This window comes from Leopardus geoffroyi, chromosome D1, assembly GCF_018350155.1.
Source record: "Leopardus geoffroyi isolate Oge1 chromosome D1, O.geoffroyi_Oge1_pat1.0, whole genome shotgun sequence".
NCBI lineage: Eukaryota > Metazoa > Chordata > Mammalia > Carnivora > Felidae > Leopardus > Leopardus geoffroyi.
In genome coordinates this window covers 57,734,448-57,748,840 of record NC_059329.1, presented here as the reverse complement: position 1 = coordinate 57,748,840, position 14,393 = coordinate 57,734,448, and the positions used below count along the sequence as shown (strand labels likewise).

At 38.8% G+C, this 14,393-nt stretch overlaps 1 protein-coding gene across 3 annotated transcripts in view; it reads right to left on the bottom strand.

Annotated features, from left to right (window-relative positions):
- C2CD3 (C2 domain containing 3 centriole elongation regulator) overlaps window positions 1-14,393 on the bottom strand; it is a 146,643-nt gene that overhangs the window by 117,265 nt on the left and 14,985 nt on the right. For all 3 annotated transcript variants that reach the window (XM_045484056.1, XM_045484055.1, XM_045484057.1), the window contains exons 4-5: window positions 7,754-7,977; window positions 6,714-6,961 (exon numbers count right to left, since the gene is read on the bottom strand). In XM_045484056.1, coding sequence (XP_045340012.1) covers window positions 6,714-6,961; window positions 7,754-7,977 — 472 coding nt within the window. The remainder of the gene's footprint in view (window positions 1-6,713; window positions 6,962-7,753; window positions 7,978-14,393) is intronic.

Here is a 14,393-nt window from a genome sequence, read left to right as displayed (position 1 = left end):
AACATGGAAAATCTAAAATCCAATAGTAATACTTGCAATGTTCAGCATCTCTCCTTCTATGACCAGACTTAACCTAGTATATTGTAATGGCTTACCCCACTAGCTTGAGAATTGTCTGCCTTCCCCACCAGCTTGAGAATTTCTCGAGGATACTCCCTTTACAAGAAATGTTTACTGAGCTATTATGGGGACTGTTTCAGATGCTGGCATTACAGCAGTAAATGAAGTCTATTCTGGAGGGAGGTCAGTGTGTCTAGGGTCATTATATGGTGGTGGGTCATTATATGAATGCATGGACTCTTCCAACTGGTATTTGTACATAATAAAGTTAATAATGTTTACATATTATTTTGTATCTAGATATCTTACTGAATTCTATTATTTATAATAATGTCATTATTATCCAAAAAACACTAACTACACCAGCTAAAATTTATAAGCCATAGTGATAATCTATTCCAAATTTATACTTTACGAATGAAGAAAAGAATGCCAAAAAATTCCCATGACTTGTCTAAGATCATACAACAGGTTAATAGAAAAGTCAAGATGAAGGCTTCAGAGTTTATGATAAGAAAAATTTACTTAAGTGGGGCGCCTGGTGGCTCAGTCGGTTAAGTACCTGACTTCAGCTCAGGTCATGATTGTGTGGTTTTTGAGTTTGAGACCCACATTGGGCTGTCTGCTGTCAGCACAGATTCTGGTTCAGATCCTCTACCCCTCCCCCACTCACACCATCTCTCTCAAAAATAAAATAAACATTAAAAAAAAAAAGAAAAACCTACCTAAGTAAATTTACTATCCTTAGGCAACAACAACAATAATAGCAATGATAATTTACTGAACTCTTAACCATGTGCTGGGCACTACTCTACATATATTATATATTAACTCATTTAATCCTAAGAATTCTCTGAGATAGGTACTATTATTTTTTTCATTTTACAGATGAAGAAAATTGAGGCATAGAAGATAAGTAACTTGCCCAAGTAATACACACAGTATAACTAGTATGACTCACATCCTATGATTTTTATTTTTTATTATTTTTTTTAAGATTTTATGTTTTTAAATAATCTCCACACCCAACATGGCGATGAGACTTAGAACCCTGGGATCAAGAGTTGCACACTCCACCAACTGAGCTGGACAGGCGCGCCTACATCCTATGATTTTAATTACTATACTAGATATGACCCTACTTTAGTCCTTAGACGTCTTTTTAAAGCTTAGGACCAGTGGCATTATTCCAAGGAACAGTGGAAAGTATTATTTTCTTGAGGTTCCAGAGTTGCTTTGGAGGTTAACTGAGACTAGACACCAAGTGCCCATCTCTCTTAGTCTAGAGTTTTAAAGCTTCCAAAAAGAAAGAAGATATGGTAGTCAGGCCAAGGGGGGGAAAAGATCCATAAACATCTAACATTTGTTAGTATAAAGAATTCAAAATATAGCTTAAAAAGTAAAAAAACAAAACAAAACCCAAAATATCATATGTTCAATGAAAACACAACTAAACTAAAAGAAAATAAAGATCGACCATTCAGAATTCTAAGATAATTCCCCCCAGGATTCCCAACTCTGGTGTACACATATCTTCTCTCTGATTCAAACATTCATCTAAGTGCTGTGAAGAGATTTTGTAATTATGTCCCAAATCAGTCAACCTTAAGATAGAGAGATCTTCTTGGTTGCCCAAACCTTTTTTTTTTTTGTCTTGTTTATTTATTTTTGAGAGAGAGAGAGAAAGAGACAGAGCACAAGCAGGGGAGAGGCAGAGGGAGAGGGAGACACAGAATCTGAAGCAGGCTCCAGGCTCTGAGCTGTCAGCACAGAGTCCAACGTGGGGCTCAAACCTACAAGCCGAGAGATCATGACCTGGGCCAAAGTCAGATGCTCAACTGACTGAGTCACCCAGGAGCCCCTGCCCAAACTTTTTAAAAGCAGTTTTCCCTGCCTTTTTGTAGGTTATGATGTCCAACATTTGAAGCAGGAGAAAGACTTAACATATCCTTGCTGACTTTAAGGTGGAGGGAGCCAAAGGTCAAGAAATGTAGGCAGCCTCTAATATGCCCATTAATGTCACTACCCAGGAATACTTATCGTTAATATTGTGATATATTTCTTATAGTTTTTAAAATTATGTATACACACACACGTATTTATATATTTCCTCTTTTGTAAACACACGTATACTGTTTTGAAATTGCTTTTCACTTAATATACATTAACATTTTTTTTTTTAATTTTTTTTTTTTCCAACGTTTATTTATTTTTGGGACAGAGAGAGACAGATCATGAACGGGGGAGGGGCAGAGAGAGAGGGAGACACAGAATCGGAAACAGGCTCCAAGCTCTGAGCCATCAGCCCAGAGCCCGACGCGGGGCTCGAACTCACGGACCGCGAGATCGTGACCTGGCTGAAGTCGGACGCTTAACCGACTGCGCCACCCAGGCGCCCCTACATTAACATTTTTAATGTAAATAATGGTAGCACAATAATTGTTCAGTATTGGTGTTTTTTTTTTTTTTTAATTTCTTTAACACTCAGCCAAAAAAAGTGATTGTGTTGTTTATTCAATGGGAAAGGATGAGGAAAACATGGACTTGCTGACATTGGAAATTTGGCTAAAGATTGCTATGTGACAGAAAATTCTTCTTTTAGTTTCTAGTTGGTACTTGGCTTTACTCAGTACAGTTTAAAGTTCTTCAATGAGGTGGGCACACTCAAATGTACTATGAATAAATTGGATAATAACAAGCAGTGTTGATAGTAAACTTCAATTGACTTCAGGGCCATGTAGAAAAATAGTTTTTCTACTGATACCCAAAATGTTTCTGGAGAAATAATAGCCTTGGTACTTTGTGACCTAACATACCCAACTATTTTCAATTCCATAAATACAATACTTCATGTTCTCAAAGCTCTGGGTATTTAATTTCATCAAAGAATTTATCATACAGTATTATAATTGTCTATCTCACCCAATCAACTTTGAGACCAGGGATTGGCTCTTGCTGATTTTTATATTCTCAGTGTCTGATACAGTGCCTAGTATATATCAGGCATTTGATAAAACGTTTTAATAAATACTTCCACTGTTGTTTATATCATACGTAATTGTACTACATCTGCTTTGGAGTCTGTTTCCTTTATTAGACTGAATTCCTTAAGGTCAAAGACTATACATTATTTATCATTGCACCCCCAATACTCAAAACAATGATTGATCTAAAACAATCACTCAAAAGATACTTGGAGTCTGCTTGGGATTCTCTTTCTTCCTCTCTGTCTGCCCCTCTCTTGCTTGTGCGCACAGACATGTACTCTCAGAATAAATAAACTAAAAAAAAAAAAAAAAGTTTTTATCCCTGTTAAATAAAAATTCCTCAGAGAATGGAATAATTTAAAAGTGACTTAGGGGCGCCTGGGTGGCGCAGTCGGTTAAGCGTCCGACTTCAGCCAGGTCACGATCTCGCGGTCCGTGAGTTCCAGCCCCGCGTCGGGCTCTGGGCTGATGGCTCAGAGCCTGGAGCCTGTTTCCGATTCTGTGTCTCCCTCTCTCTCTGCCCCTCCCCCGTTCATGCTCTGTCTCTCTCTGTCCCCCAAAAAATAAATAAACGTTGAAAAAAAAATTTTTTTAAATAAAAGTGACTTAATCAGTAATTTATATCTAAATGGGAATAGGTACTTAAGATATTTTCCAAAAACAGGTTTTAAAAAGGAAATAAACCTTGAGGAAAACAAGTAGGACAAGTCTGAGCACAGATGGTCCATTTATTGGCCTCCATGTGGTTTCATTGTTGAAACAGCCATTCTTGGAAAAGCTTTTCTAAAGTCAAAGACATGGCAACTAAAAAACATCTGATCTCCCCTTCTCAAGGGGAAGCTGGTACCTACATTATAAGAGCTGTCATGGCATCCTTCTGCACCTCAACTCAGTAATCATTTCCTAAATAAAAAAAGGCATTCAAGTGAGTTTAGGACAAATGTTTCCCTTGTTTATTTTCCACATGCCATGTGCACAGCCCCTGCTAAACTCAGGGAGATGTACAGCTTCTGGTTTTTGTTCTGACTCCTTGCTATCTATTCTAAACACAACTCTCATAAGAAGGATGTGCAGTTCATGTTTCATAAATACTAGCCAGTTCACCAATTCAGCTCTATACCTCTTTTCTGGTGTCATGTCAGTATAATAAAGACCAGGAAGACATTTACATTTACAGTATTTGTTACATCCCTCTCAGAATCCCAGCTCTAGACCTACTTTAGACTAGAGTGGGCCACTTAACCTTAGTTCTCCAGAATCTTGTGGTTGGAAGGGGCCTTAAAACATCCTATCTGTCCACTTGAAAATTCAATACAATCTGAAAAAGTCCCATCAGAAGGTGAACTAGCTCATGCTTGACCATTTCCAGTGATAGAGAATTCACTACCTCTTGAAACTGTCCTTTCCTATTGTGTGTAGGTCATACTATTTTTTGTGTGTGTGATGTTTAATTTTAAGAGAGAGAGAGAGACAGACAGAGTGTGAGAGGGAGAGGGGCAGAGAGAGAAGGAGACACAGATCCAAAGCAGGCTCCTGGCTCTGAGCTATCAGTACAGAGCTCAACATGAGGCTTGAGCTCATGAACGGTGAGATCATGACCTGAGCCAAAGTCAGACGCCCAACCGACTGAGCCACCCAGGCGCCCCTGTACAGGTCATACTATTAACTCAGGCTGAGTCACAATCTGTCTTGTTTCATCTTTAAGACAACTGATCCTCATTAAATCTCATGGAAGAGACTACACATTGGCAGTCCATGTGCTGTACCTGTCATATTTTGCTTGGCTTGGACAGTAGAGCAGAAAGGTCTTTTTTTTTTTTCTTCATTTTTTCAATGTTTATTTATTTTTGAGAGAGTGAGACAGAGCATGAGTGGGGAGGGGCACAGAGAGAGGGAAACAGAAGCAGAAGCCGGTTCCAGGTTCTGAGCTGTCAGCACAGAGACCGATGCTGGGCTCGAATCCATGAACTGTGAGATCATGACCTGAGCCAATGTCGGACGCTTAACCAACTGAGCCACCCAGGCACCCCAGAAAAGTCTTGATTTAAGGAAAAATGAAAAAAAAGGCAGGCCTAGGTAAACAATGAACCTACAGTAGGATAAAGCAGAGGACCTTGCCTTAGAGTCTAAAGGCAATAATGAACTAGAGCTGAGGAGCAGCTGCCCCCTTTGACAGGACAGGAACTCCATAATTCTGAGCCTGTGTTTTCATTTTTAAATGGGGATAACAATCCCTACCTCACTTGGTTTTTGTAAGATTATGTGGATAAGGTACTTGGCATAGTACCTAGCACATAATGAATGCTCAATAAATGATAGCTGTTTTTGTGAGGCTAAATAGCTCTTGGTGGTCCCTTCCTCAACCTAGTTACTCTCTTTAGAAGGAACTCATCTTTAGATCTTTACTCTCATGTTACTTTTTTAATGAGGCCTTCCTTTGCCAACCTATGTAAAACTAAAATCCCCTTCTCTCATCTGCCTTCCTTTGTTTTTTTCCCATTGCCATTATCATCATCTAACACTACATACTTACCTATTTACCTGGTTTATCATTGGTCTTTCCATCTAGAATACAAGGTCCATGATGCAGAATTTTGTTTTTGTTTTAATTTAAATCGCTGTATTCTGACATGTAGAAGAATGCCAGACATATGATAGGTACTAAGTAAGTAACTGCTTAATGAGCAAAAAATATCTTTCTCCAAGTCTGGTGACTATACAAAATATTCCAGGTGTGAGCTTACAGGTGCAGATAGTATAGTATAGTATATTGGGATAATTCATTCTTGTTAATGTAGCCTAGGATTGCACTGAAGATTAACATTAATAGATTATAATCAGAGTATATTTTTTAAAATAGGGGATCACAGACATTTCAGTTGAAAAAATATGAATGAAATATCTTTCTTCATGAAAAAAATACCCTGACTAATGTAAATTATGTATCCAAATAGTTATTTTAAAGACTTTCCTACTAATGCTGCAGATATTCTACTTTGGAAATTTACTTGTGAGCATGGAAACAAATTCCTGTCATGCTACTAATGTTACAGAGATATATGGTTGAAGCATTACATTGTAATGTAAGGACCTCAGTTGCTTTTATAATACCACTCCCAAATAATCTTATTTGGACTTTTAAATTTCAATTTAAGCCCTTATATAGGTAAACTGACTTCCTTCTACTTCTGTTTGGCTGCAAGTCATATTCAATTCCCAGGTTTAAGATTAGCAGTTGTTGTGCACTGAATTATTTCCACTGAGACCAACAATTTTCAGAATGTGAGACAGATTTAGTACTAGCCTCTCCACAGTGGTACAATTAAATACTGCTGATGAGACAAAAAGCATATTTACTTTAAATTATTTGTGGAAAAATAAGGAATAATATGATATGATAAATGCTTTCCCCCCATATCCAGGTTCATTTTAAATGGCTCCTTCCCCAAACCTACAGTTGTAAGCACCAATAATTATTTAGAAGTAACTTACTGGTTTAATGGAGCTGCCTTTAAATGATGAGAGATTCTGAATGTCAGTGAGATTACTCACTTTTATTTGGCTATTTAGTTCAAGCAGAAGTCTTGGTTCTCTTTGAAGACTGACTAACAGGCAGAGTAATTCTAATAAATATAGCTTAGTCTTTGTTCATAAATACATACATACCTGAAAGAAGGTCCTTGGTAGGGGGGTTGTTTGAAGAAACAATGCATGAGTCACTGTGACTCTTGGCCACTGTCGTAATTTGAGGCTGGAATTCAGAACTGTTAAGAAGGGACATCTGCTTCCGTGGGGCTCTGCCTTTCAGAGTCATACACTCTAAACTCTGTCCTGAATTAAGATGGTGTTGTAGTCCAAAGGAAGAATCCTTTATGGTATCAGAGTTCTCTGCAAAGTACAAGTGGTCCTTTCCCCTGTTTTAAAATAAAGGAGAATTTTAGCAATATATTACCCATTACGGTAACATTTCACTTTGTCGGAGACAGAAAGTGCATGAGTGGTTTATAGCAGTGTAGTTTAGACTTTGTAAATTCATTTTTGATCTCCCAAATGAAATAAATAATACATGCTTCACCTACAGTTGTATGGTTGCGGCTCAAGTGAGACAATGAAATAAAGAGCTCAGCACAGAGCCAGACACAAAACAAATGCCTCGTAATTATTTAAAAGACAAATCTATTTCGGGGCGCCTGGGTGGCTCAGCTGGTTGAGCATCTGACTCTTGATTTTGGCTCAGGTCATGATCCCAGGGTCGTGGGATCAAGCCCCACATTGGGCTCTGCAATGAAGCATGGAGTCTGCTTGGGATTCTGTCTCTCTCCCCACCTCTGCCCCTCTACCCCACTCATGCTCACTATCTCTCTTAAATTAGAAAATAAAAAAATCTATTTCTCTTACTCCATTCTGTTTCACGAAATACCACCCTTTCCCTCCTTTCCCTCATGGACATCTATCATGGCATCTGTGTATGACTTAATCTTACTTATTTATCTGTACATTGGTCTCCCTAATAGATTGTGAGCAATCCTCAAAGATAAGAATTGTCTCATTAATTTCTATGCCTAGTAATTGGTACTGGCCTAGGCACACAGTAGGTACTTCATATTTATTTGCTGAATGAATGACTACATTCAGTCTTTAATCCAAACACAAATAAAAGAAATGATCAGTACAGTGGGAGTTAGCTGACAGACTGTGGTAATTACCTCGGAGTGGTTGATCTACTACTGTTAGCTGTTAACTCTTTTCCGTCCATTTTGGTGGTAGGTATCCTACAAGGCCTTGATGGAACCAGAAACTGAGTATTGTTGGGTTCAGTATATTCTCTGAATTCCTGCTCAGATAAAACCACATTTTCTGTCACATCAGTGGTAGGAAGAGGATTGTAGCTGTCATAAGTTTCTGACAGAGGCTCCAGAGCAAGTGAGACCTGAAAGAGACATGTAATATATCATAAATTTTCTTTGGTATTGACTAATTTTTTTTTTTTAATTTTTTTTTTCAACGTTTATTCATTTTTGGGACAGAGAGAGACAGAGCATGAACGGGGGAGGGGCAGAGAGAGAGGGAGACACAGAATCGGAAACAGGCTCCAGGCTCTGAGCCATCAGCCCAGAGCCTGACGCGGGGCTCGAACTCACGGACCGCGAGATCGTGACCTGGCTGAAGTCGGACGCCTAACCGACTGCACCACCCAGGCGCCCCTGGTATTGACTAATTTTAAGACTCCCTGATTAATATGGCCCCCACTCCTTATAGGATCAAGTTCAAATTCCTGCCTACCTCAGAAGCCTTACCTCTCACTTTCCTCCCCTCGTCCATCCCTCTCTCCCAGATATAGCAATTATTTAGGGTTCTCTAAATGTACCTTATGTTTCATTCCCTTATGTCTTTGTATATGCAATTTCTTTCAGTATTACTTTCTCTGTGAAAACTTCTTTGTGTCTAGATAGAGATGTCATGGCCATTTCCTTCATGTTTCCACTTATTCTTTATCTATCCATCAATATAAGCCCCATTCATTGAACTTACTACAGGCCATAAGGTGTGCTAAGTTTGTCACACCGAGAAGCTCATGTAATGAATGATGTAACTCTGTCAGGAAAGTATTCTGTTCTATTTGAAGGAAAAAAAAAAAAAGCGGAGGCTTACAGGAGGTATTTTGTAACTTTTAGTTCATTCATTATCCTGATTAGATTCTCAATTCCTTGAAGGCATGGACTTGTTCTTTTCATTTTTGTCTGGACTGAATAGCATAAGACACACTTAGTGTGCAAGTCTATTATGCCTAACAATGTCTAATTATTATGTCTGATGAATAAAAGAATAGTAACACCTTCCACATCCCTATTGTTGGTTATTTGAGAAAAATAAGACCTTAATTCTATGCTGGAGATAAGGCAGGGGGAGGAGGGAAAAACACTAACATGAAAAGTAATCACTTGAAGTTTCTTTTATCATCTCATTCCTGTGAGTTCAGGTTCTCTACTAAATGGCTCTCCAGCCCCTGAAAAGCCTAATGGAGGAACAGAGTCTAAAAAATACAGCCTAAAGCAAAACTTTAGGAAAGAAATGGAAGAATATACCACAAAATAAAAGAATGATGTTGAAAGTTCAGTTCCAATGACAGAGAAAGCAGAAGGAATTGTTCGAGCAGCCAGAGTTAAATAATGATAAATGGCCTAACACAATAAGGGAAGGTTGCAGTTAGATTATTTTAAGATGTCTCTGGAAAGGTCAATGGAATAATTTGTGCAGGGAAACTGCAAAGGCACAGACTCAATAAAATACACCTGGCTCCTGATGAGGAGAATTCTTTTCATGAACCAGGTAACATAAAGTCTTTTAAATCTGTTCACCATCAAGATTTTCTACAAAGACAAATGACAGGAATGCAGTAGGATAAATACTCTGTGCAGTGATCACTGTAATAGCATCACATAAAATCCTGGCTGCCCAAATGTAAATGTCAGAAAGCGTTCCCTTACCATTCATCATTTCCCAAAAGGCTGCCACTGTATTTTAGAAACAAAGAAGACACTGAGAATAAAGGCGATGTCCCTGGCCTTAACCATGACTTGCTATCTGGCACTGAGTTTTGCTTTTTCTCTAAGCAGATCTGAGCCAATCACAAAACAGCTCATAGGCCTATACTACCAGTGGCTCTTAAAGAAAGAAGAAAGTCCAGGTACCTGCTATGCCAATCTTATAATTAAAACATGTGCTAACCTAACTTCTCTGTTCAAGAAATATTTATTGGTACTAGCTCAATGCCAGGCTGTGTGCTACTGTCTAAGGCAAAGAGATGAATAAAATATGGAACCTGACCCACAGAGGACCATGGTATTTTATAGGGGAACTTAAAAAAAAGTAATTTTAATATAAGATGGTGAGCTCTGAGATAGGGATATATACTGGATGGTATGAGAAAGAGAGGTCTGAGCTTGGGGAAGAGGTGAGGAAGGAGTGCCGGGGATGGTTTCCAGAAGTGAAACGTAAACATCTGGATTTAGAATTTTATTTATTAAAAAAAATTTTTTTTAACATTTATTTATTTTTGAGACAGAGAGAGACAGAGCATGAACGGGGGAGGGTCAGAGAGAGGGAGACACAGAATCTGAAACAGGCTCCAGGCTCTGAGCTGTCAGCACAGAGCCCAACGCGGGGCTCGAACTCACGGACCGCGAGATCATGACCTGAGCCGAAGTCGCCGCTTAACAGACTGAGCCACCCAACTGCCCCTGGATTTAGAATTTTGTATAGGAATGATACAGATAAGGCTGAGGGAGGTTGAGGCACAACATTCCAGGTAGAGGGAAGAGCATGAGTCAAGCTTTAGAGGTATAAAATGTTTCAGCAATTCCTACAAATCCAAGAGATTGCCACTCTTAACTCCTCTGCTTCCATATAATGTACCCAATACACTCCTACATTCACCTCCTAGATTAGCATTCCTGTCCACCTCAGTCATACTCCTCCTCAATTACGGTTCATCCCTGTGTTCACTCCTCTGCCAATCCCCTCACAGAGCCCTGTAGGATTTCTATTTCATACAAACTTCCTTACCACTTGAACTGAACATTCCCTTTCTTAAAATGCCCCAATTTCTCTGAAGTCTTCTCCAATGGAAACTACTGCTTTTACTAGCCGGGATGAGGGAAGTTGACTTATTCCGTTCTGGTACCATCCCCAGGCCATCATTCTGTCACCTAAATATATCACATCTCTTCAGAAGCCCATGCCACCCACAAATACCGTAAGTCTACCATAAAAGTCTCACACCCATAACAGAGCAGCCCTAGCGACATTCATCAGTCTTCTCTCAATGACTCAAGGCTGTCTTTAACACTAAGCTGCCCACGATGATCTACTACAACATCAGCATCAGTGACAGCCTATTAGTATGCCTATTTTTCAGACCTATGCTGGTCAACACAGCACTTAAAAAATTTTTTTTAAATTATGTAACAATGCTTTACAATACCAGGTTTTGTGTAAAATTTAGTAATTCTGGCTTCTCTTGGAAAATCAGAAAATCCAACAATGCTGGGTCTCCATTCCAATGTGGCAAAAATTAGATGAAGTAGACTAGTGGCTTTAGTCAGGGTACATGCTCCAATTTGAAAAGTCCCCAGCCATATTTCAATGAGGCAGACTGATAACTGTTGTTCATCATCACATTTGGTCTGTGGGGGCTTTTAAAATTTTTACTTTCTTACAATAAAATGGACATTTTTGTGTGTAAATACACTCCTATAAATTTTAACCTATGAATAGATGCATGTAACCACCACCACAATCGAGATAGAGAACACTTCCATCATCTCAAAAAGCTCCCTGAAGCTATCCCTCTGTAGTCACACGCTCTCTTCACCCCTAATCCCTAGCAACAGCTGATCTATTCTCGACTATTATGGTTCTGGCTTTTTGAGAATGTCATATAAATGGAAAACATATGGTATGTAACCTTTTGAGACAGGCTTCTTTCACTCAGAGTAATGCCTCTCAGGTTCCTCTATGTCGTGTGTGTATCAATAGTTCATGCCTTTTTTACAGACTTAGTAGTATTCTATTATTAACGTGGCTTGTCACACTGGTTGATTTTCAAAAACTGAGACAGTCTTGCATTCCTGGGATAGACCCCACCTGGACATGGTCTTATTATCCTTTTTATATAGTGCTGGACCCAACTCGCTAATATTTTCTTGAGGATTTTTAGGTTTATTTTTAGGTCTAGATCTTAAACTGTCCTTCTCTAGTTTTGCTATCAAGGTGGTGCAAGACTCATAAACTGAAAAGTATTTTCTCCTATTTTCTGGAAAAGATTGTGCAAAATTGGTGCACTTCCTCCCATCCCCACCCCCCTTCCTTTCTTTATTTGGACAGACAGAATCCCAAGCAAGTTCCAGGCCAGCAGCACAGAGCCCAATGCAAGACTTGAACTCATGAACTGTGATATATCATGACCTGAGCCGAGATCAAGAGTTGGATGCTTAACTGATGGTGCCACCCAGGTGCCCCTTCCATTTTTTTCAAATGTTTGGAAGAATTTGCCAGTGAAATTAACTTGGCCTGGAGGGGTTTTTTTGTAAAAGGGTTTAAAATGCAAAAGCAATTTAATAGTTACAGGTCTATTCAGGTTATGTATTTCTTTTTTTATTTGAGAGAGAGAGAGAGAGCATGCACACACACACATGGTGGGGGGGGGGGGGGCAAAGGGAGAGAGAGAATCTTTAACAGGTCTCATGCTCAGCACAGAGCCCAATGTGGGACTCACTCCCACAACCCTGGGATCATGACCTGAGCTGAAATCAAGACTCAGAACTCAACCAACTGAGCCACACAGGTGCCCCAGGTATTTCATTTTGAGTGATTTTTGGTAGTTTGTGGTTTTCGAAGAATTCATGTAAATTGTCAAATTTAGGTGTATAGAGTTTATACTATTCCTGTACCATCTCTGGGTTCTGTAGACTACGGTCTTTCTTACAGCAGAATCAAGAGGAAAGTGAAATATTTCTCCTGTCCCAGAGAGAATTAGAGACCCATGATTTTCAAAAGAAATGTGAGAAGGCATATTTCTGTGTGGAAGAGAATATTCCTAATGATAAAATAAGGCAAAAAAAAAAAAAAAACCCACAAAAAGTGACTGTTAGGGGGTAAAATGTGACTGTCAAAAGACAGCATTATGAAACAACCTATAGTAGAGTTATAATTAGTATGTAAAAAAGATGCAGGACAAAAATGGAATAAACAGAAAAGTACGGATTTTAAATAAGGTTTGTTTTTAAAATGCAAATAAAATAAGCGATACTCCTACGACGTGAAATTATGTATTAAGATAAGAACTTTAAGGTATCAAAGTCTCAGGGTGCTTGGGTGGCTCAGTCAGTTAAGCATCTGGCTCTTGATTTCGACTCAGGTCACGATCTCAGGATCGTGGGATTGAGCCCAGCATCGAGTTCCTCACGGAGCGTGGAGCCTGCTTGGGATTCTCTGCACCCCCCCCCCATCCCTCTCCCCCACTCTTGCTCTCTCTATCCTTAAAATAAAAATAAATTTTAAAAAATAATGTCTTAGTAATAATATCCTAACTTCAAAAATTATTGTGCTAAGATTCTGCCCTTGATTGGAAACACTCACGTTTGTAAACAGTTATTTTGTTGTTAAACTGAAGAAAAACTAAATTTTATTCTTAAATGGTTTAAAAAAATCAATGCTGTAGTGTCCACCAAATGTAAAACGTCTGATATTTTTAGTCAGATCAAAGGAACTGATTTCAAAATGAAAGAATTTACAATTTACTTGTTCTTCAATTACAATGTAAAAGAATCATACGTATGTATATATTATGCTACCTGCTTATATAATAAATTGTGTGAATGTGGTCTTGCTCAAAATATCTTATTGTACTGTACTTAACTTTATTCTAGTGATAAGATGATAAAATGCGTACATGATGACATTAAGTTTGATGAACAACATAAGCATTGTGACATGGAGATCAGCTACTACTGATCTTCTGAGGATAAGTCAGAAGGAGGATCACATGCTTCCCAAGTACACTAAAACCACCGAAAGAGAAATTGCGGATAGGGGAGACTACTGTACTTTGTTGTTGTGGCATGAAAGTTGCTCAGTAATTTTGGTTAGATCAACAATCAATGTTTATAGTATAACTGAGTGGGCAGGTTGGGAGATGGGGAGGTAGAAGGATGTGGGATTGAGCTAAATTTGCATCTTCTGTATTAGGAAGTCAGAAGACAGTGCCTGAAAACTGAGAGGGTGGGGGAGGAGATGAAGATGTGACATAAATATAAGCATATTATTTGGAACTATAGAGGTAAATACCATAAGAATCAGGGGCAGGAGTTGAAAGTAGTTGACTCTGGGAAAAGTATGGGTCTATGTGAGGGACTCATTTTTGTAACAGTGTTATTTGACTCTTTATGTGAAGGTAAAATATTAATTTAAAAATGACTTTTAAAACTGAGTATCAGGGGCACCTGGGTGGTTCAGTCGATTGAGCATCGGACTTCGACTCAGGTCATGATCTCATGGTTTGTGAATTCAAGCCCTGCATCAGGCTCTATGCTAACAGCTCAGAGCCTGGAGCCTGCTTTGGATTCTGTGTCTCCCTCTCTCTCTGCCCCTCCCCTGATCATGTTCTGTCTCTCTCTCTCTCTCTCTCAAAAATAAATAAATATTAAAAAAACTTTTTAAAAAATGAGTACGCAGTGAGTGATGGGAGTTCTTGTCATATCACTGCTTTGCTGGTCCCCAAAACAGTCTTGAATTGACTACATATGGAATCCCTCTTTAAAGCTGAACCATAAGATATGCTGATTA